Below are 22966 nucleotides of genomic sequence, written 5' to 3' on the forward strand. Positions count from 1 at the left end.
CGTGCGAGATATTTTCGTGAGGTTCGCGAGGACATCGACTTCGCGAATATTTCTCGCAGCAAACCATTCGTTGTCGTATGTTTGTTCTAACAAGACTGGTCTGGAGAAGACGGTCGCGAACATTAGTCGTCGCGAACCAGTTAACTAGAAATAAATCGCGAAATAAAGTCGTCGCTAATAAAAGTTGGTTTACAGTACATGAATTGAAATCGACCTACTCTTTAAGTCGTACATATCAAGTCATGATAATGGGCGACTTTTATGAGTTGCTCATGATTTCGACGCCTGGTTCGTTTTTTTTTTTTCTCGTGGCGTTAGATTTTTTTAATATTAATCATTTTATATTTTATCAAAATAACGGTCTATTTTGTAGGAACTGGTTGATACACGGAGGGAATTTCTCACATCACGTGGTTCTGCCTTCAATCTCTGCATCCCTTTCATTGTAGATTTTATCACGAAAGCTTGTTTTGTTATTACTCAATTGACATTTTTATTGATTCATTCTTTATCATGATTACTTTTCAGTTTATATCAGGGCTGCCAAAAAAAGTTGTAGATTTTAAAACTTTGAATAGCACAGTAGGACTCTGGACTAGTATATGTCGTTGGATATTTAAAAAAAGTGATTACAGTGGCTTTGGAAGTTAGGGTCAAGTAAAACTAGAACTGTCCTAATGGGACTAATACCCCCCGCTAGGCTAATTTCAAATGGGACAACTAATTGAATTGAATAATAAAGGTTTGGAACACATACAAAAATTTTTTTCTAGAATTGTAAAAAAAAAAAGAAGTTAGTTAACAAAGAAAAATTAAAATCAAAATTGTCAGAATTTCACTGTAAATACATATCTATAACAGTAATACATTTACAAATGTATGTATTTGATTATATATTTTTTTTAATTTAATTGATTTAAAGAAAAACCAACAAAATGACAATAACCCCTCCCTTTGCAGTGAATAGAAATACCGGTAGCCAAGCAATGATCTTCTGTTGATAAAACTTTCAATATCTTTCTAATAAAAGTCTTGACAGATGCAATTAGTTGTTTCAAATTTTCCTCACTTTCTCCTATGGCACAATGGAACTCCATATCAGAAAATTGATCCCATAGGACTATGATTTTCTTTGATGAACTTGTTAAATTTAATAAACTCCCAAAACATTACCATAATTACCATACTGTGTAAAAATATGTAAAAAAAGAAAATTTAATATTACAAACAATTTTAAAATTGCCAAAACACTACAATCATATCAGTAATTTTAAATTTCATTTAAATTAATGCCCAATAGGGTCACTTCATCAATTTACTTGACAAATAAATTTAAACAACCTCTAAAAATAGTTTAACTTCTTTATTAATAATTATATTATTCATTTCCTTATAATGATAGACATTTTGGTTTACATGAAACAGTTTTAAAATAGCCCCAAAACCATCACCCATTTTACAGATTATCAATTTCCCCTAAACACATGCTCCATCTGAACCATGGCTCAGATAATGGCTCCCTTGGGACAAATGAATTCAGCCACACTTGTCTTTGATGTTCTTATTAGCTCCTAAGAATTTATCATTGACAAACAAAAACTTTGCATTGTCAGTTGATAGAATACTTATAAAAAATAAAAACAATTAATAAAATTTTGTTATTAATTAAGACATAAAGACAAAAAACTCCATCTGGATGTATTTATATAAATATATTTTAGAGTGTTTTCTATTAATTAATTAACAAAATCTGTAAGGATTACCTCCCTTACTTTTCAACATTAGTGTACAATATATAGAATAAGGAAAATGAAAACTGTCATAAAATCATTAAATCTTGTCTGATCTTAAAAAAATTTGCAGGTGCACATCTTCAGATGGTGTTCAACATATGTACAAATTTTCAAACTGTTCCATGCAGTAATAAAAAATTCTATAGGGGGGACAAAGTTGCGTCTACAGACAGACGGACGGACGGACGGACGGACGGACAGACGGACAGGGTGAAACCAATATACCCCCCTAAACTTCGTTTGCGGGGGTAAAATAACTAAAATGACAAAATGAATTTCTGCATCATTTATTTGAAAAGGTGTCTTTAACCCAATGCATCAACATAAATGCATTAAACAATGCAGTGAATCGAGATCATTTGGACTTCAACAACATTTAAATCCATTGCCAAGAAACAAATCTAATAGCCCCACAATGACATGCTGAACAGGTTGTTTCTGGTCTTTGGCACATTTTCTTGCTATCCCCATCTTTTTTGTCAAATCCTCAACCCCGGATATGAGGTTTATCTCCATCAACCTACATGTAACATATTAAGCCTTCTGACCGATGACGGATAAAACAGAAATTATTTGGCACGGTCTTCCTGTCATTTGAAAATCCATGTGATGTTGACACCAGACATTCCTAGGTTGACTCGTCTACAAAACAGATATATTATCACAGAATTTGAAGCATTTTGATATTTCAGAGCTACATGTACTAGTATTTTATGCATGGGTGTTAACATGAGCATTGGTGAAAGGTAACTATGGAAAACTAGCCCTTACCAAAGTAAATGCTTTCAAATCCATGTTTATTATAACTTTACTTCAGTTTATTTTTCTTGTAAAATCTCTCTTTCTCTTCTTGTAAAAATCTCAATTTCTCTCTCTCTCTCTCTCTTTCACATAAATAAATGGCAGAATATTTCCCCATCATTAAGGTGTCATTTTAATTTTTAGATGTGACCTCAGGACAAAAATCCCTTGTACAAACAGGATAACACTCCACATTACAGAGTACTCACCCTAACATTCCGTGCTCCTTCGTGTCAATGTGGTGAAGAAACAACAGTACGGCTTGAAACATGTTATTTCTCCCCTATAATTCAGGAAAGCAATGCATTTATTACTTAAAATGATTCCATTTAGGATTAAGTTGGCTGGACGGTCAACAAAAGTAACCATCAGATCTACCAAAAATTATAAGATATGATTTATTAACCAATAAACTCAGAGCTCACAATTCTGCTAGGTTTGGAGTCATAGTTTGTTCACATGAGTTTATAACATTCAGCTTAAGATTTTTAACTTGGTATTTCCTATTCAGCATTTAAAATGTAAACATAAGAAAAAATGAATCCTTATTTCCTTCATTTAATAACAAAATCACCAAATCTGAAGACACTTAAATATATTGCTGATATGAAATATTAAAGTGGATTTTTCGAGAAAAAAAAACTGTCAATATTATCACCGCCAAAAGAATTGATGTAACTAAATCTGATTGAATTTCCAAATTTGAGACAGTCACATCAAAATTACAATCTATATGGTACATTTCATCCCATACACAGACGCCATCTTACTTTGGGTATTTGATGAACTGTCTTCCCTATCACGACTTGGAAATGGGGCGGACTTATGGACGACTGATATATACACACTGTGTCCTCTTTGTCCAAATCTGTTAAAAAAAATTGACGGAAAATGTTAACAGCCATTACAGGCACATATTCAAACCAAAAGATCAGGTGACAAAATCAACCAATCAAATTACAGAAGTTGCAGAACAAACACTGATGCAGGACAAAACAGTTCTTCACATGAGTTACATTGTTCCTTTCATCCTCCCCCCCCCCTCCCACACACACAAATACAGGGTTATTTTCACCATGTAGTATCGCCCATTCACACTTGCAAACAGTTTCGTCCCGTCTTGAATTCTCCCATACACAGTTGTATTAGCAATGAAATAATTTGAGACTTTGGAATTCCTCCAGCCTCTAATTCTTCAACGGACAACGAGGGTGAAATTGACAGAAATAAATCAAAGGCAAATATTTCCCTGTGTACAGTATTCTTGTTTTTTTTTTTAACTCTTGGTATACTCACTAGGTTTATCTGGTGTCTTAATGAAATGTTGCGACGTAAAAGTTTTTCCGTCGGGGTATTTAGGCTGAGCAGGAAGCCTGGAGTCCATATATGTACAGAATAAATGCATCACCAGCTGAAAGAAAGAAATCGCACGCTCAGTCTAGACATCGAGTCAAAAATACATGGCTAGTCCGAATAACTAATTCTTTAATTCATGAATAGAATATAATTTCTGTATACTGGGTTATTTTAGCCCCATGTAATTTTCGCTGTTCTACACTTTCAGTTTTGCCTCGTCTTGAATTTATCCAGACTATGAATTGATTTGAGATATTAGAATTCACCCAGTCTTAAATTCGCCCACTGACAACGAGGAGGAATGGGGCGAAAATAAAATGGGGTGAATATTCCCTGTATACAGTATAATATAAAGCACATTTCACATTGTTTTGAAAACATTTCAAAAATACACATTAAAATTTTAAGTGCACAACTGTCTAGAAATGTCTGAATAACTAATTCTTTAAATCATATTTAGGCTAAAAGTTTACGAGTGAATTTCACAAAATTTTGAAAAATGTGTTAAGATATACACATGAAAACCATCAATGTATTACTGTCGAGCAATATTTAGATTTGAGAGCCTGTGTCATGAATTGACTGCTCTAGTGGTGAGAAAATTTCCAATACAAATATTTTGGCAGATCTTGGATTCAACATGTTCAATTCCAGAGGTTTAGGCTAAATAAAATTGAAATTACGGTTCTCAGGCCCGCGCGCATCCGTTTTGAGGGTGCCGCATTGCAAATTTTATTGCATTTTCAATAAAATAAAAAGTTGATAATGCGGAGACCTATCCGGAAAAAAAAAGTTTCCGCTTTCGGTTTGCATATAGTTTTACTTTTGTTTCTAATACGCAGCTTCCGGTGTAGTCTTAATCATTAAGTTGCTTATTTTCGCAAGTAAAAACTTTATGATCCAAACCTCCCGATGATATAGACGATACTAGTAAAAATGGGGTCGATGGAAATTTTGGACTTAAAACGAATCAAAATGTCTGCTGTTTCGATTTGTATCCGCCATTCTACCGTGGAATATAATTGAGAGCTTTTCCGATGGATGTTGTCTGTTAAACCTGTACGAGGGCGTGAAATCGATAAAATTCGATTGGAAAAGTTGGACCTCCCCAGAAAAATTACTTGGTGCCTTCGTTTCTTTGTCAGTTGGCAAACACAAGAACGGTTTGGACGCCACGATTTTAACCATTATAAACTTGCGGGGTTTAATGATATCTACTGTGTATTCAGGACTTACTTCTTAACTCAAGTTAACTGTGAAGAAATGTGGTCCCAGTAACTGTCGGATATAATTGGCCCCGAGATTGCATAATGATATCTCTAGCCAGTTACACAACTTTCCTGATCCAGTGCCAGGTATTTTAGAGTAAACATCAAATATGTCATTTTACGTTTTGTAAAGTGGATTGATATTTTTCTTTATTTTTAAATGACTGTCATTTATTAAAGGAGAAGAAGGACACTACAAGGAGTTCAGTGAGGTTTTTGAACCAATACTAAAGAGGAACATTGTCCTTCTTTATCATCAAAATGAGCACAATCAACTGCAAGCAGACATGGAATTCAATTTAGTCTATCTGCTCAGACTGCAAAACAGTGAAACAAATGGGAACCTGCATAGATTGCCCGAAACCCAGAGTCTTAGGCTAAGTTATATAGTGCTACTAAACTTGATGCCCAAGAAAGTACCTTGCTTACAAAAATCATTGGACTTTATCAGTTTTCATGTTGATCTGAACTTCAGGAATTAGAACCTAATAATCCTGAGAAAGCACCCTCAATATTCGCCCCATTGTAGAAAGTTTATATGAGATCAAATTTAGCCTGTGCATCTCCAATTGAGACCCCCTACTACATGTACCGTATATACTCGCTTATAAGTCGGTATTTTGGGAGTAGAAATTTGAATAAAAAGTAGGGGTCCGACTTATAGGCTTGACATACAATCAGATAATTTTTCCACTGAGTAAAACTTTGTTTTTGGGTGCCATTTTGCTTCCAACTTTTGACTTGCGATCCCTATACTTGACATTTTTATTTTTTAATTACTAAAAAGATAAACACTTAATAAATACATTGAAAGTTTCAACTGTATTTCTTAAAATATGAACAAGGTGTATTTAATAGTATATTTTATTTAAACAGGCAATTATTTACGCCTGAGGTGATAATAGCTGTAGGTATAACTGTACTTAAAACAACACAAGCCAACACCGAGTTTAGGAGGCTAATTACCAACCCTAATCAGTCAATAGGGGATAAAATCACTGTCATTTTTTTTGCAGTAGCATTTAAAATAGTTTTTGAGCTATAATCTAGTTGTAATGAGTGTTTAAAAAATATAATGGCGTCCAAAATCGTAAGTTACAAACTTCAACAAAGATAACTCTGTTTACAGAAAACTATTAAAAAACATGGCGTCTAAAAGCGATCTAGTGGGATTACAAAACAGCAATTTCTGTTTTATACTTAAAGAATAAAACACAAGAATAATTGCTGGTCTGTTTAAAAAAAAATAAAGATCGTTTTATATTTATTCATAATAAATTACACATGAGGTGATAATAGCTATATTGGTGGCTGTAGGTGGCATGTCACCTAAAACAACACAAGCTAACACATCACTTTTAAAAGTGGCTATACCATCTTAACCAGTCAACAGGGGATCAAAATCACTATCATTTTATTTTCAATAGTATTTTAAATATTTTTATAGCTTACACCAAGTTTTCATCAGTGTATCAATAAAAAAAAAATGGCGTCCAAAATCGAAAGTTATTCATCCAGGATAGATGTCTTAACTGAACACAACACTTTTAAAATGCATTGCATCTAGAAATGATAACAGAGGGGTCAAACACCAATATTTTTTATCTAGAATATAGTCATGCTTGATAAAATGTGCTTATTTGATTGGCAATCTGTAGACTGATTATCCAGAAAAAATTACCCGACTTATAAGAGGGTCAATGGCAAAATCTTGAAAATAAACATGAAAAATGGCAACCGACTTATAGGCGAACAATACTTATAGGCGAGTATATACGGTACAGCTCTGGTGTATTTCCCCCAATATGCTATCACTGTTTGACACAAGATACAGAAGATGGACAGTACCCAATATGTCATGATTGTGTTGTTTCACAACGACAGCTTTGTAAAAACGGAAGGATGTTCAAAGCTTCAGAGCAAAGAAGCAGACAAAATGAAAACAAATAGTTCACTTTAAAAAAAAATAAATGTTTTTTCATTTGATCTAAATATTAAATATCATTGTTGTACTTTGAAAGTTGGACTGTATTTTCAAACATAAATGTGGGGGTTTTTTTATCTGTTAAAATATTTAATAGCTATCCTTATTAAATAATAAAACAGCTGCTTGAATAAAGAAAATCTTGTTTTTTTTAAATTGTAGGTAGTTATTAAAATTTCTTTCCCAAATAAAAAAAAGCCTCCCTCATCTGTTTTTTTAACAAAAAAAAAGAAAAAAAAAAGCCTCCCTCCCTCATCTAATTTTGGAAAATTTGGCCTGAGAACCAGAGATTTAATTTTATGTGGCCTTATTTCAGCTTTCTTGATAATTTTTGGAAATTAACTTCAGTGGTACATGTATCATAGGAGCATAAGAATATGTTTGAAAAAGGTGTCTTTTTAATAAAAAAGCTTTTAAAAATATATACATGTAACAAGAAAAATTGCTACATTTAATGTATAGAGAAATGGATGGAAATTTGAAAAATGAAAACAAATTCCAAACTCTGCACAGATGTGCTTAATAATAAGATTAGCAATTCGCTGAGTAACAGAAAATTCTAGCAGCTGCCACTTTTGATCTTTCTCCATGAGACTTTCTTAACTCTAAAACACAGGTAATCACAGATTACAAAGCTCACCGAGACATCACCCTTATGAGACTTCACCTTATGAGACCACCTTTATCATATTAAATGAAAATCATACTTTATGATCTTCGATATTCATGGATTCTGTTTTGACACAATATCATACATCATCTGTTAAAAAATTGTATGATAATCATATGTTCATATGTTACTCAATACAATAATATAAAATTAAATATTGCATCCTATCATATTTACAACATTTATGATACATATATCATATAATACAATAAAATACCATAATAAACAATGATGAGATATGATATTGTAAGGTATGATATGACATTGTATTGTGTTATAAGTTATTGTATTTGATCAAATAATACAATATCATAATATATAAAACAATATAGTATTATATTACAATATCATATTACATAATACATCATAACATTGAAACATATGATATTAGATTGTCTAATATAGTATGATATTGTATGATACTGTATCATTTTTGATACATAATATGATATTGTATCATATAATACAATATAATTTGATACAACATTGTATCATATCAAATGATACAATATTATGTGATAATTAAAAGTAAAATATTATATTATACAATATAATATTATACATATTGTATCATATGATACACACACAATTATACATTTTACAATTTCATACAATACAATTTCATATGATGTGATAATATATCATATAATAACCAATATCATATTATACAATATCGTATGATACGATATTATATAATATTACAGTATCATATTATACAATTTCATGTGTCGATATAATTCTATATTACAGAAACTAATATCATATAATTTTATTATACAATATTGTATGATACAATATTATAGAATAAACAATATTGCATCATAGGATACAATATTATATTTTGCAATATCTTATGTAATAGTATCATGTGATAAAATAATAGATTAATAATACAATACAATATCATACAATATTGTATTATAATATACAATACTATACATAACGACATCATGATACAATATCATAACATAAAATATAAAAAAATTGATACAATATCATATCGTATCAATATAACTTTTTATAATATTACATAAGATATTATATTGTATCATATTAAACAATAATTTGTCATACAATACAATACTATATCATAGGAATCATGTTATATCATTTATCAACAAACACATCTATCTTTCGAGCTGGTTTGAGTGAGGTAGGAAATTTCATTAGCATCTTTGATAATGGAGATCAGGCTCTGCGTCTGAAGCAACCTCTGCGTTTCATTTATAATATAGTAAAATCAACTATGCAAGCTATTATCTATAAAACATGTGACCTGTTCCAAAAAAACTAAACCTCATCCAGCATCCGAAACCTATGGCTCAGATTCAGCATTCAAGCCTGTCAGGTGCATCAGTATACATAAGACGCATCTCCATGCAAGTTTGGTGAAGTTCAGACCAGTAATAACTAAGATATCATCATCAGAGGGCACTAGCAATTAAAACCTTAACCTGCTCCAGCATCAGCAACCTATGGCTCAGATTCAGCATTCAAGCCTGTCAGGTGCATCTGTATCATAAGACACACCATCCATTCAAGTTTGGTGAACTTAGGACCTGTAATAACTAAGATATATTTTTTAGCATCCTTGATAATCGAGATCAAGCTCTGCATCTGAAGCTTCCTCTGTGATTCATTCATATTACAGTTTAATCAACAATGCAAGTTTGAAATAGTACTATTATCTATTAAACATGTGACCTGTTCAAAAAAACTTAACCATATCCAGCATCTGAAACCTATGGCTCAGAATCAGCATTCAAGCCTGTCAGGTGCATCAGTATCATAAGACGCACCATCCATGGAAGTTTGGTGAAGTTAGGACAAGTAATAACTAAGATATAATCATCAGAGGGCACCTGTTTCAAATACTTTAACCAGCTCTAAAAACCTTAACCTCCTCCAGCATCCGAAACCTATGGCTCAGACTCAGCATTCAAGCCTGTCAGGTGCATCAGTATCATAAGACGCACCATCCATGGAAGTTTGGTGAAGTTAGGACAAGTAATAACTAAGATATAATCATCAGAGGGCACCTGTTTCAAATACTTTAACCAGCTCTAAAAACCTTAACCTCCTCCAGCATCCAAAACCTATGGCTCAGATTCAGCATTCAAGCCTGTCAGGTGCATCAGTATCATAAGACGCACCATCCATGGAAGTCTTGTGAAGTTAGGACAAGTAGTAACTAAGATATAATCATCAGAGGGCACCTGCAACAAAAACTTTATCCAGCTCAAAAAACCATAACCTCCTCCAGCATCCGAAACCTATAGCTCAGATTCAGCACTTTAGCCTGTCTGGTGCATCAGTATCATAAGACACACCATCCATGCAAGTTTGGTGAAGTACGGACCTGCAGTAACTTAGATATTGGATCAAAGGGCACCTGCAACAAAAACTTTAACCTGGTCCAACAACCTTAACCTCCTCCAGCATCTGAAATTTAGCATTAAGATTCAGCATCCAAGTCTTTCAAGTCCATAAGTAGGTCCAGATGCATCATCCATGCAAGTTTGGTGAAGATAGGACAAGTAATAGCTTGGAAACAGGACCTGCAACAAAAACTTTAACCAGGTCCGGACGCCGAGGGTATAGCATAAGCTCCCCCTGACTTCGTCTCGGTGAGCTAAAAACCTTAACTCTTGTTAAAAATTTTTTTTTAAACAACAATCTTAAGAAATATATCAGAAGAGACATACTGCAGCATCCGAGGGCAGGTGCTCCCCCCATTCCTTGCCATAGTCTCCCCCAGAGTTCCAGCAAAACTCTCCCATGCATCCATCCTTCCCTAAGTCTGTAACAGAGAATGGCTGTAAGCTAGCATCTTATTCTAATGTGCATAAAATCATATATTTTCATTGTATATTGACATATTTTTTCCATGGGTGTAAACACACACATCGCATTTAATGTTGAGGGATAAATACATATGTGATAAATAACGAAAATATTCCCAACATCTCCATCATTAAACACCAGAAATATCAACAAAAGTTATACAAATCTTATGTAGTATATATGGTACATGGTCTCTTCAAATATTTGTGAACATCAATTTTCATGAATTTAATGAAAATCACAATGCAGGGATACAGAAATTTGTGGACAATGATCTCATCAATTATATGTGTTATCATGTAGAAATTGGACTTCGATGAATATTTACATGTAAATTCATGGATCATCTCAAAAACTAAATCAATGAAAAGTTAACTGGTTTCAATGAAACCACAGTGTACAGTGTGTTTACTACTGGTACACAATACCTTTAATTCTCTTGACTAGATACTCCTGGTTTGAGGAGAAATCCAGATAAGGCACCACGGCATTGAGGGTGGGTACATAGGGGCCCTTCGTCAGAGCCAGCTGCTTCAATGTCGAGACCCCCACCTCTACAAAGACACATCAAAATTATCATTATTTTACTGTCAAATTTTACACGTAAATAATTAAATGATAGATTTCCAAAGACATTACTGCTTAATTTTTTTTTTCTTTTAACTTTTTATTAAATGTTATATCCACATACACTATTTTTTTTCTGAGCTCATAAAAGAAAAGTAAATCCTTGTCTTTCTCAATGAAAATAATAGCAAAAATAAGTATTTAAATCACACATGTGAACATACATAAAATGGTACAATGCTAAAGCATGTACAAACTTTTGAATTAATACAAAACGGACAACACTCTTTACATGTTTGCTTAATTTGATACTTTGCTATTCACAAGACAACGTATGTGTTTCAAAATACAACCTGTAATAATATAACAAGTACCAGTAGTAGGGGTGTGTTTTACCTCCAATTTCGGTTTCCTCTGACCCAATTCTACGTAATCCAGCATTCACTTCTTCAATCTCCTTACGTAGGGGTGATACAATGGTCAAACATATCCACTATATCACCAAAAAAAAAAATCATAGAGAAATCAAAATACATGTACATTGTATATTATCATACTCCATCATAACTTTCAAAATTTGGTAGTTTTTTGTAAATATTTTTCAAATCAATATTTTTAGTCTACTGGTAAGTTATAGTAAATTGCCCCTTTTTTATATCAATATACATACACTGTACCACGTACATGTATTTATTTTTCTAACCTTTCTGAGCCGCTCGACCCACAAAAAGAGGTCGTCCTCTGTCACTCCTCTTTTAGTCCACACCTGGAAAAAAAAAAATTCAATCTCAACAGGTGCTGAAATTTCATACATCAATATCATTACAAATTTTTTTGCTCTGTCAAAATGCAGGGGCTACTGTACCGATCAGACCCATCCTAAGACCAGAGTAGACCCTAACTAAACCCTGGGTTTACTTTTTGGGTTAACTTTGGGTTTACTCAAGAATTGCTTTTGGGGTCAACTGTACGCACTGAAGTGTTAAGCAGACCTGTATTTTATCTTAGCACTCACTGCCTGTAATTCCTGCCCGTTGTATATTCAAAATACACATAATGCGTCTGCTTTCAGCGATTACATCTGATCGGGTTTACCTTGGGTTTACTCTGGGTCCACTCTAGTAAACCCTGAGGAAACCCAGAGTTAACCCAGTGTTTAGTTGGGGTTTATTTTCCTTGTATATTCAGAAAACACATGAAGCGTCTGCTTTCAGGGGTATACTTCTGATCGGGTTTACTTTGGGTTTACTCTGGGTCCACTCTGGATTTACTTTGGGTTTACTCTGGGTCCACTCTAGTAAACCCGGAGTAAACAAAGGGTTTAGTTGGGTTTTATTTTCTGATAGGTTGAGTCTGATCAGTACTGTAGGTTAATGAAAATTATCAACAATCTTAACAAACCAACAGTATAATGGCCCTTCAAATGCGTGGGTCCAGTATTTACTTTAGGCCATTAGCTCATAAGAGAGTGTTGCTCAATCTGTCAGCCCCCTATCCACAACTCCAATAAAATACCAAACCATGTATATATAATGAAACAAAACAAAAACAGCCCTGACATAATGACCGAATTTAAAATACATTCATTTGTGACCAATTATGATTTGAAATGGCTAAAAAAAAGTATGACCAAATATACATTCGTCATCATTATGCTTCATAATTTTTCATAAGTGTACATATATACGTTTATTTCATGACCCTCTTTAATGCTACAGCATAAGCATGTGACAGTCGGAATAAAACAATAATCTGGCTGAAACTTACATCTTCCCCGTTGTAGGAATTTGATTGGTCGTTGTCGTTGTTGGTAGTGGTGAGGGAGTGAGGCGATCGACTCGCCAGCTGGTACACATATTTTTTCAGGACGTGAGTGTAATCCATGGCCGTTCTCCCATAGTTCCAAAACGAAGATCCACCAGAATTTTCTGGGGAACCTGTTAATAACACAATATTGGTGAATGCTTTGAAATTCAAAAAATATTTTTTAAAGTGGTAAATCCTCAACATGATTTTGTTTCAATCATCACTTGCTGGTCCAAGAATTAATAGTATATCTTACACTTATTATATACAGTTCAAAAGTTTGAAGGAAGGAAGAGAAAAAAAATTATTGTAAATTCCTTATTTCACACGAGAACCAGTGCTCAATTCTGCAACTCAACTTTTGCATGAAATCGCGAGAATACAAAAATCGCAAAACTGGAATTATTTTTTCATTTTGCTTCCATCTGTCGGAAAAATTTTTAAAAATTTGAGACCTGCTTCTTGCGATATTATACATATCTTAGGAGTCTACAGTATTTTTTATTTATCAAACAGAGCAACAGAAAAACTAAATTCTAGGACAAATATTTGGGTAATTAAGGCTAAATAAAATTGAAATTACGGTTCTCAGGCCCGCGCGCATCCGTTTTGAGGGTGCCGCATTGCAAATTTTATTGCATTTTCAATAAAATAAAAAGTTGATAATGCGGAGACCTATCCGGAAAAAAAAAGTTTCCGCTTTCGGTTTGCATATAGTTTTACTTTTGTTTCTAATACGCAGCTTCCGGTGTAGTCTTAATCATTAACTAAAGTTGCTTATTTTCGCAAGTAAAAACTTTATGATCCAAACCTCCCGATGATATAGACGATACTAGTAAAAATGGGGTCGATGGAAATTTTGGACTTAAAACGAATCAAAATGTCTGCTGTTTCGATTTGTATCCGCCATTCTACCGTGGAATATAATTGAGAGCTTTTCCGATGGATGTTGTCTGTTAAACCTGTACGAGGGCGTGAAATCGATAAAATTCGATTGGAAAAGTTGGACCTCCCCAGAAAAATTACTTGGTGCCTTCGTTTCTTTGTCAGTTGGCAAACACAAGAACGGTTTGGACGCCACGATTTTAACCATTATAAACTTGCGGGGTTTAATGATATCTACTGTGTATTCAGGACTTACTTCTTAACTCAAGTTAACTGTGAAGAAATGTGGTCCCAGTAACTGTCGGATATAATTGGCCCCGAGATTGCATAATGATATCTCTAGCCAGTTACACAACTTTCCTGATCCAGTGCCAGGTATTTTAGAGTAAACATCAAATATGTCATTTTACGTTTTGTAAAGTGGATTGATATTTTTCTTTATTTTTAAATGACTGTCATTTATTAAAGGAGAAGAAGGACACTACAAGGAGTTCAGTGAGGTTTTTGAACCAATACTAAAGAGGAACATTGTCCTTCTTTATCATCAAAATGAGCACAATCAACTGCAAGCAGACATGGAATTCAATTTAGTCTATCTGCTCAGACTGCAAAACAGTGAAACAAATGGGAACCTGCATAGATTGCCCGAAACCCAGAGTCTTAGGCTAAGTTATATAGTGCTACTAAACTTGATGCCCAAGAAAGTACCTTGCTTACAAAAATCATTGGACTTTATCAGTTTTCATGTTGATCTGAACTTCAGGAATTAGAACCTAATAATCCTGAGAAAGCACCCTCAATATTCGCCCCATTGTAGAAAGTTTATATGAGATCAAATTTAGCCTGTGCATCTCCAATTGAGACCCCCTACTACATGTACCGTATATACTCGCTTATAAGTCGGTATTTTGGGAGTAGAAATTTGAATAAAAAGTAGGGGTCCGACTTATAGGCTTGACATACAATCAGATAATTTTTCCACTGAGTAAAACTTTGTTTTTGGGTGCCATTTTGCTTCCAACTTTTGACTTGCGATCCCTATACTTGACATTTTTATTTTTTAATTACTAAAAAGATAAACACTTAATAAATACATTGAAAGTTTCAACTGTATTTCTTAAAATATGAACAAGGTGTATTTAATAGTATATTTTATTTAAACAGGCAATTATTTACGCCTGAGGTGATAATAGCTGTAGGTATAACTGTACTTAAAACAACACAAGCCAACACCGAGTTTAGGAGGCTAATTACCAACCCTAATCAGTCAATAGGGGATAAAATCACTGTCATTTTTTTTGCAGTAGCATTTAAAATAGTTTTTGAGCTATAATCTAGTTGTAATGAGTGTTTAAAAAATATAATGGCGTCCAAAATCGTAAGTTACAAACTTCAAGAAAGATAACTCTGTTTACAGAAAACTATTAAAAAACATGGCGTCTAAAAGCGATCTAGTGGGATTACAAAACAGCAATTTCTGTTTTATACTTAAAGAATAAAACACAAGAATAATTGCTGGTCTGTTTAAAAAAAAATAAAGATCGTTTTATATTTATTCATAATAAATTACACATGAGGTGATAATAGCTATATTGGTGGCTGTAGGTGGCATGTCACCTAAAACAACACAAGCTAACACATCACTTTTAAAAGTGGCTATACCATCTTAACCAGTCAACAGGGGATCAAAATCACTATCATTTTATTTTCAATAGTATTTTAAATATTTTTATAGCTTACACCAAGTTTTCATCAGTGTATCAATAAAAAAAAAATGGCGTCCAAAATCGAAAGTTATTCATCCAGGATAGATGTCTTAACTGAACACAACACTTTTAAAATGCATTGCATCTAGAAATGATAACAGAGGGGTCAAACACCAATTTTTTTTATCTAGAATATAGTCATGCTTGATAAAATGTGCTTATTTGATTGGCAATCTGTAGACTGATTATCCAAAAAAAATTACCCGACTTATAAGAGGGTCAATGGCAAAATCTTGAAAATAAACATGAAAAATGGCAACCGACTTATAGGCGAACAATACTTATAGGCGAGTATATACGGTACAGCTCTGGTGTATTTCCCCCAATATGCTATCACTGTTTGACACAAGATACAGAAGATGGACAGTACCCAATATGTCATGATTGTGTTGTTTCACAACGACAGCTTTGTAAAAACGGAAGGATGTTCAAAGCTTCAGAGCAAAGAAGCAGACAAAATGAAAACAAATAGTTCACTTTTAAAAAAAATAAATGTTTTTCCATTTGATCTAAATATTAAATATCATTGTTGTACTTTGAAAGTTGGACTGTATTTTCAAACATAAATGTGGGGTTTTTTTTATCTGTTAAAATATTTAATAGCTATCCTTATTAAATAATAAAACAGCTGCTTGAATAAAGAAAATCTTGTTTTTTTTAAATTGTAGGTAGTTATTAAAATTTCTTTCCCAAATAAAAAAAAGCCTCCCTCATCTCTTTTTTTAACAAAAAAAAAGAAAAAAAAAAGCCTCCCTCCCTCATCTAATTTTGGAAAATTTGGCCTGAGAACCAGAGATTTAATTTTATGTGGCCTAATAGAACAGGACATATATTAGGGTAATTAATAGCACAGGACATATATCAGGGTAATTAATAGCACAGGACATATATCAGGGTAATTAACAACACAGTAGGAGAGGACCGTGACTTACTGAGAGCTGACTTGATATACTCTTTCTCGTCCTGTTCTCGCAGGTACTTGCTCAGTGAGTGAAGGTCAGTGATTCTATCAAACGACGAGGAGGCTGTAACAAACATACCCACAGAAATTAAAATGCTGACATATCAACATAATCATAAAATTATTACATGTTACTCTGAAATAAAAACATACCAATAGAAATATAAATATTGAAACATTAAACAACTGAAAAATCACATACATGCACTGTTAACAGGTATGTGCAAAATTGAAAAGTCTGATTGAAAAAAATCAAGAAAACATGTCCATCTGAAGTACTGTTATACTGTTAAGTGAAATTTGTATGAACAATAACACATATTTTCACATGAAATCTAAGTGAAGTGAAGATGCTATATAGTTTGAAAATGTTTAATTAAAACTTTTCATAAGAAATTTCTGCAAAACACAATAATATTTCTTTATTTACATTTGGACTACGGAGCTAGGTATATGCCAGAATTATTGTTTGATTTTTTGCATTAAACATGTCTGATTTTTTTTATACATATTATATCAATATAAAATTCTTCAAATGAAAAATACATATTAAAACTTGTCAGGAAAAAATGATACTGAAATGCAATCCTTGAATATTGTGCAAAAATGCACAAAGAAAGATAACTGCAGCATTATACATTGTCAATCGGCAATCCTCGGCTGATTCCGCTACGCTCCATACAAACCTCGAGGTTAATGTCGAGTGCGCGAGACATCCGAGTAGTTCCGAGTGATACATTGTAGTACATATATGTATAGTCTGAATTACCTATAAAGAATATGGGACTTCGGTCTTCATAAATTTTAAGAATGGAGGAGTTTATCACAGATGTATCTTTCTTTGTCCCTGTCTTTGTTTTATCAATCAATCATTTTTAATTCCATAGTATCAGGAACAGAATATTTGAGTAGTGCTTATATCAATATACCAATGCACATAATGTAAGTTTCGATCAAAGAAGTTTAACTAGAAAATAAGGTATAAATGACAGGACATCTTTTGCAATAAGGTGATTTTCAAATCATGCTGAAGAAAGAAAAAAATATGAAATCTAAACAAAACACAATGTACTCTTCAGCAAACATGTGAATTTTAATCTCAGTTGTGTATGCAACTCCTTTCAAACTATCTAACACACAAGCAGGATACTTCAATCTGTCCAGCTTCATATAAGTGTAAAAGTTATTCAAAAGAGCAAGTAAACAGACGACAACATACCTGCAGCATTTTTCATGGTTTGCGACAATGTGTGTCTGGATCTGAGCCCACTGGTGTCTGCCATTCCTGTCTGTGTCATTCCTGGAGATCCAGATGGGAATCCAGATAGGTTTGGAGAATACCCTGTCACATAGGGAGAAAATCCAGATACATTAGGACTTGGCGTGTACACTGTTCCTGGACTAAAGCTGGATATGTTTGGATTGTATCCGGACATATTGGGACTGTAAGTGGATAAGTTTGGGCTGTATCCAGATAGATTGGAACTATAGCCTGATAAATTCAGGGCATGTCCGGATAGGTTTGGACCATATCCTGCTAGTTGAGGACTGTAACCAGACACATTGGGACTGTATCCCGATAAGTTTGGACTGTACATGCTTGGAGAAAACTGGGAGAAGGAGGTTCCAATGTTTCCACCTGGGGATCCCTGAAAAAAAAAATGTTTACTTAACAATATAACATTTCAATGACAACTCGGAGTCCATGGCTCTGAATGTGACTGGAACAGAAGAGAGGTTGATTTTTTCCTTCATACAATAATGTATATACAATTATTTCAGGCCTTGAAGGGAAACAGTCTGAACTATTGTCCAACGGCAGGAGAAAAGACCTGAGGAATTGTTGGAGAACAAATTCCAGGAACAGCTCCCCAACCTATTTTCCCAATTAGGCATATAATAATTGTTTTATTACCTAATCTACTACTACAGCTTGATGTAGGGTAGAAGATTTTCAAAAACTGGGGAAACAGTTCATCCAAAACCTAGAAATAGTCCATACTTGTTGATTTAAGATGGAAAACTATTAAATGGAAAAGATAATAATAAACTTCTTTTTTCAGCAAGCAACTACAGTTGGGTCATTTTAAAACAACTACTGTTACTCACCCCTGGGGAGGAGTAGGGGGACGGGTTGATGGAATGACTGCTGTAGTTGATGGCCCCGGCCCCCAGATTGGTGGGGGTCAGTCTCCCGCTGGATGGGCTGGATTGGGGGGAGGGGGCGGTCACCGAGAACACCAGGCTTCTCTCACTGGAGGGGGACTCTGGCGACTTCCTGGGGGACACCTTGAATCCATGATCTGCAATTAAACATAAACACAAAAACATTAAGGTTCTTCCACAGTTTTGTGAAAAGTTTTACCAAACAAATGCAAACTGGTAATTTTTTTAAAAAAGATATGATATTCTAGTATGTGTATGATAAATATTTTTAATATATTTGTGCAATAAAAGTAAATATTAATTCAAATTGGGATCTGAAGGTTAGTATTCTGATGCCTTAACCACTGCACTAACAAAGCCAATCAAATGTTTTGATATCAACATTTTGCCATCACAGAAAAATATCCATGTTGGGAAAGTTTAAGTCACAGGGTGAAAGGAAACATTATCTACATGTACCTATTTACTGGCTATGAGGACAAAAGTAAGTTATTTGTCCCTGAAACAGAAACTTTTCTAGAAGCACAGCCAAGGGTAATAGCTGTTGTTGAGATGGAGAACTTGCTATTGACTAAAGAGGTTGTTGTACAAAAGCGGAATTCTTATCTTACATGGAAACGACCTTATATATCCATAACTAATATAAACACATTACAAATACATAGACAACTATATTTACATAGCGGGTATGTTCCATATGTAGGCAAAATATGCAAACATTTTCCACTAATTTCTATCGAACATGGCAACCGCCATTAATTTCATAAATACTGTTAAGGTGGAATGCTACATGTACATCATCACATGTCTGACATCGGTTTGAAACACCATTTTGTTCCAGATGGATAACATTCTGCCGTGGTACAAAACAGCTATACACCGTTTAATTGAACTCTTCTAATTCTAACAAGGGAGATCAAATAGGAATGAAATCACCAAAATGCTTAGAAAATATGTCAATTTTGTCCGTGTATCAAGCACACATCTTAAAAATACACATAGGTTAAGTGAAATGATTTAGAAAAACCATATTATCCTTTACCTGTATATATAACACAATAGTATAAAATGCATGGAAAGTTCCTCTTGTCACATTAAATAAGAAGTTGAATATAAACTTAATACATTGTATATAAAATCAATATGCAGAAATGGACTTTTAACAGTTAAATGTAAGTCTTAGACAAATTCAATATTCAAAGCAAGAAAAAAGAAACACGTATTATCAAGAATGCAATTCATTAAACACTGAAACTGTGAATTAAGGCCTTAAAAAATTAAGTTCATGGAAAACATTGCACTGACCTGTGTCTTTGATGGCGAGTAGCTTTTTCTGTGCGGGGGTCATGTCCACGGAGGTGGAGGATACGTAAGGTCGTAGATACAGACAGAAATGGAACACCGTGTTTAGCAACAGCAACAGGGCTACTCCACATTCTGAAAATAATCAAAGTACTGAGAGTGCTACATATACAGCAACAAGGCTACTCCACATTCTGAAAATAATCAAAGTCCTGGGAGTACTACAAAATATTGTAAACAGTAACAAGGCTACTCCACATTCTGAATATAATCAAAGTCATGAGAGTATACAAAATATTGTATAAAGTAACAGGGTAAATAACTCCACCTTTTGAGAATAATCAGAGTACTGAGAGCAACAGTAATAGTAACAGAGCTAAACAGTAAGGATTGTAAAGAGTAATGATAATAAAGAGTAACACACCAAAAGAGAGAAAATCTCTTATGTTCTAGGAATGCAACTTTGTTGGTGAACAAAAAGTTTATGATTGTATATAGAATAAATTTCAGCACAGTTTAATAGCAATATGCTGGCAAAGCTCATGCTGAATGCCAAAAAGTTAATGACTTACCTATATACCAAAGTATGTGTGTTTTCAAGTCAAAATGGGCCCTCACAGCAAATATGGTTCTATCAAAATTAGAGAAAAAAAACATTTATGCATATTCACTGAATAATCCAAATTTCATCTATGAATGTATTTAGAACAAATCTTTTGCATGTTTTCTGATATCATTTGAATAAAATCATTTAACAAAAATGATGAAATGTATATCAATTTTTTTATTACAATGAATAGAAAGGATATATAGAAGATATCCAAAAAGCATTACAAAAGACAATTGAATCATTGAGTATTGTGTGTCTTTGTCTGCACCATACAATAGGAGCAAACAAATACTTAATTTGACTAGATCCATTACTTTCAAAATATTCATTGGCTGCAGAACTGTAGTTTTACAGGAAATTTAGGTTGACAGACTGCATACATTCAGTCAATTAACCTGAATTTTCTGGTAGAGCTACAGCTCTTATCTTCATACGCACTTTTTTTAGTCAGATTTTCGATTGTGGAATCATAGTTTTCCTGAACATCAACATTATAAAGGCTAACCTTTGCCTTATTAATTTGGGGGAAGGGAGACTAATGTACGGTTTTGGTAGGTGGGTTGCCTTGAGAGAGGTATTAGGGAAGGGATACGCTTTAGTTAGAGGTAGTACACTGTCCATCCTACATAGGGCGTTAACACAGTGACTACCTCTGCTGAGGGTTTACCTCTTAAGTAGATTATATACTAGTAGCTAGAGCGTGTGGAAGGTATTCACTACCACCTGAATAAGGCATTAATAGTGTTTACCTCTTGGTATTTATCAAGTTTCATTCCCGGCCGACTGTATCCATTTTTTGATTTTGCCCCAAGTTAGGGAAGGCCTTTTTGTTAATATTTGTAGGCCAATTGTTATCACCAATCATATTAGAGAGGAAAAATATTATTATTTTATATTTTTATATTCAACCTCCAGACCTTAGAATTGACTATAGTCTGTCCCAAGATATTTATGCAGCACATTTGGACGATTTTTATTAAAAATACACATACCTGTGAAAGAAGTGCAATTGAAATATTTGAAAGGGATATTTTCCAAGATAATTTCATTGACACATTATCTACTTTCACTCGGAAAAATTCACAGGAACTAAAACAGATTCCTTACGGAGATTTGTAATGGGAAATGTTTACATCTTTTTTCCATTCGGAATGCACTCGGAATACATCGCGCAAATTTCTAACATTATCATCCAGGCTTATAAATGGCTGATGCAATGCAAAATATCCGTAGACTTTCAATTTTTGGATGTGTATTGAAACTTGAAGCGGTAGAGGGGGCGTTTCAAAACAGATAATCTGGACATTTTTCATATTAGTGGATGAACGTAGTTTGAGCACAAAGGTATTTACTATTATTAAAATATCAAGCAAAAAGTGGTGGAAGCAAAAACTCGGGACAGAGTATAGGTACAGACCCCTCGATATGTTACAATATTAATATTAGCAGCCGGCTAGAAGAAAGAAACAGTCTAGGATTCTGCTTCTCTATTAAATGATCTCGCTATCAACATTCTTCTATAATTAAGTTAAGGTGAAGAGAGATTACTCCAGTTCTTACAGTTCTAGGTACATCAGAACAGCCAGGCAGAGGTTGACTAGACTCCACATCAGGGAGGATCTGGCTTGTCTCCATGTCTGCTGTTTATTCCACGTCTGCCATACCACGGGGTCAAAAAAGGTTCCGATTTTCACCATCCTTTCTGTAATTGTTAACCCTTGTCACAAACTATCTTATGAATAATGCGTGAAATTATAGAAAATAATCATGATGATCATGAAACTGCGTGAACAAATCATACGTACTGTATTAATGCAAATAATTTTTAACAGATAAAAGTGTGGAAACTGAATAATGAAATTATTTTTTGGCATTTCAATCTCACAATAAAAGAATGGAAAGTTTTTAACGTGATAAACATCTTACAGCGCGCTCTCTTTCCATACACGCCAAACTTTCAATTTGTACACTTCCGCAGAACACTTTTTTCAAAATATACAAAAATGTAATGTTCTGATATATTTGGAAAATGTTAAACACTTAGAAATATAATTCTGAAATTAAAAACTGCATGTTTTAATTGATATGATAAACATGTTTAAATTAAAATATGAGGATATTTTCTTAAAAATAAAAAGGGAAATTTATGAATGGTTATAAATTTTTCCGTTTATGTCTGCATTTTAA

General features: G+C 33.6%; 1 protein-coding gene across 2 annotated transcripts; it reads right to left on the minus strand.

Annotated features, from left to right (window-relative positions):
- Nucleotides 1–2064: 2064 nt before the first annotated feature.
- On the minus strand, nucleotides 2065–22793 carry LOC128160538 (transmembrane protein 209-like). 2 transcript variants are annotated; one of them, XM_052823876.1, is made up of 16 exons: nucleotides 22706–22793; nucleotides 22340–22481; nucleotides 20742–20800; nucleotides 20173–20304; nucleotides 18811–19004; nucleotides 17921–18350; nucleotides 16673–16765; nucleotides 13051–13220; nucleotides 11987–12049; nucleotides 11680–11776; nucleotides 11145–11270; nucleotides 10578–10672; nucleotides 3891–4005; nucleotides 3365–3462; nucleotides 2804–2877; nucleotides 2065–2435 (listed from the first exon to the last, which is right to left on the minus strand). In XM_052823876.1, the coding sequence occupies exons 2-16, from the start codon at nucleotides 22474–22476 to the stop codon at nucleotides 2384–2386; spliced, it is 1935 nt and encodes a 644-aa protein (XP_052679836.1). In that variant the 5' UTR covers nucleotides 22477–22481; nucleotides 22706–22793; the 3' UTR covers nucleotides 2065–2383. The 2 variants fall into 2 exon arrangements, with proteins under 2 accessions (XP_052679836.1, XP_052679837.1); XM_052823877.1 differs by having other exon boundaries at nucleotides 22585–22725.
- Between the last annotated feature and the right edge of the window lie 173 nt (nucleotides 22794–22966).

This window comes from Crassostrea angulata, chromosome 8 (assembly GCF_025612915.1).
Source record: "Crassostrea angulata isolate pt1a10 chromosome 8, ASM2561291v2, whole genome shotgun sequence".
In the NCBI taxonomy this organism is placed as follows: domain Eukaryota; kingdom Metazoa; phylum Mollusca; class Bivalvia; order Ostreida; family Ostreidae; genus Magallana; species Magallana angulata.

Coding starts and splice junctions, on each gene's coding strand:
- LOC128160538 (XM_052823876.1), bottom strand. CDS start 22,476: ATGGTGAAAATCGGAACCTTTTTTGACCCCGTGGTATGGCAGACGTGG. Junction 16,766..17,920: donor AACCATGAAAAATGCTGCAG/GTATGTTGTCGT, acceptor TGTTTGTTACAG/CCTCCTCGTCGTTTGATAGA. Junction 3,463..3,890: donor TAAGACACCAGATAAACCTA/GTGAGTATACCA, acceptor TTTTTTTAACAG/ATTTGGACAAAGAGGACACA.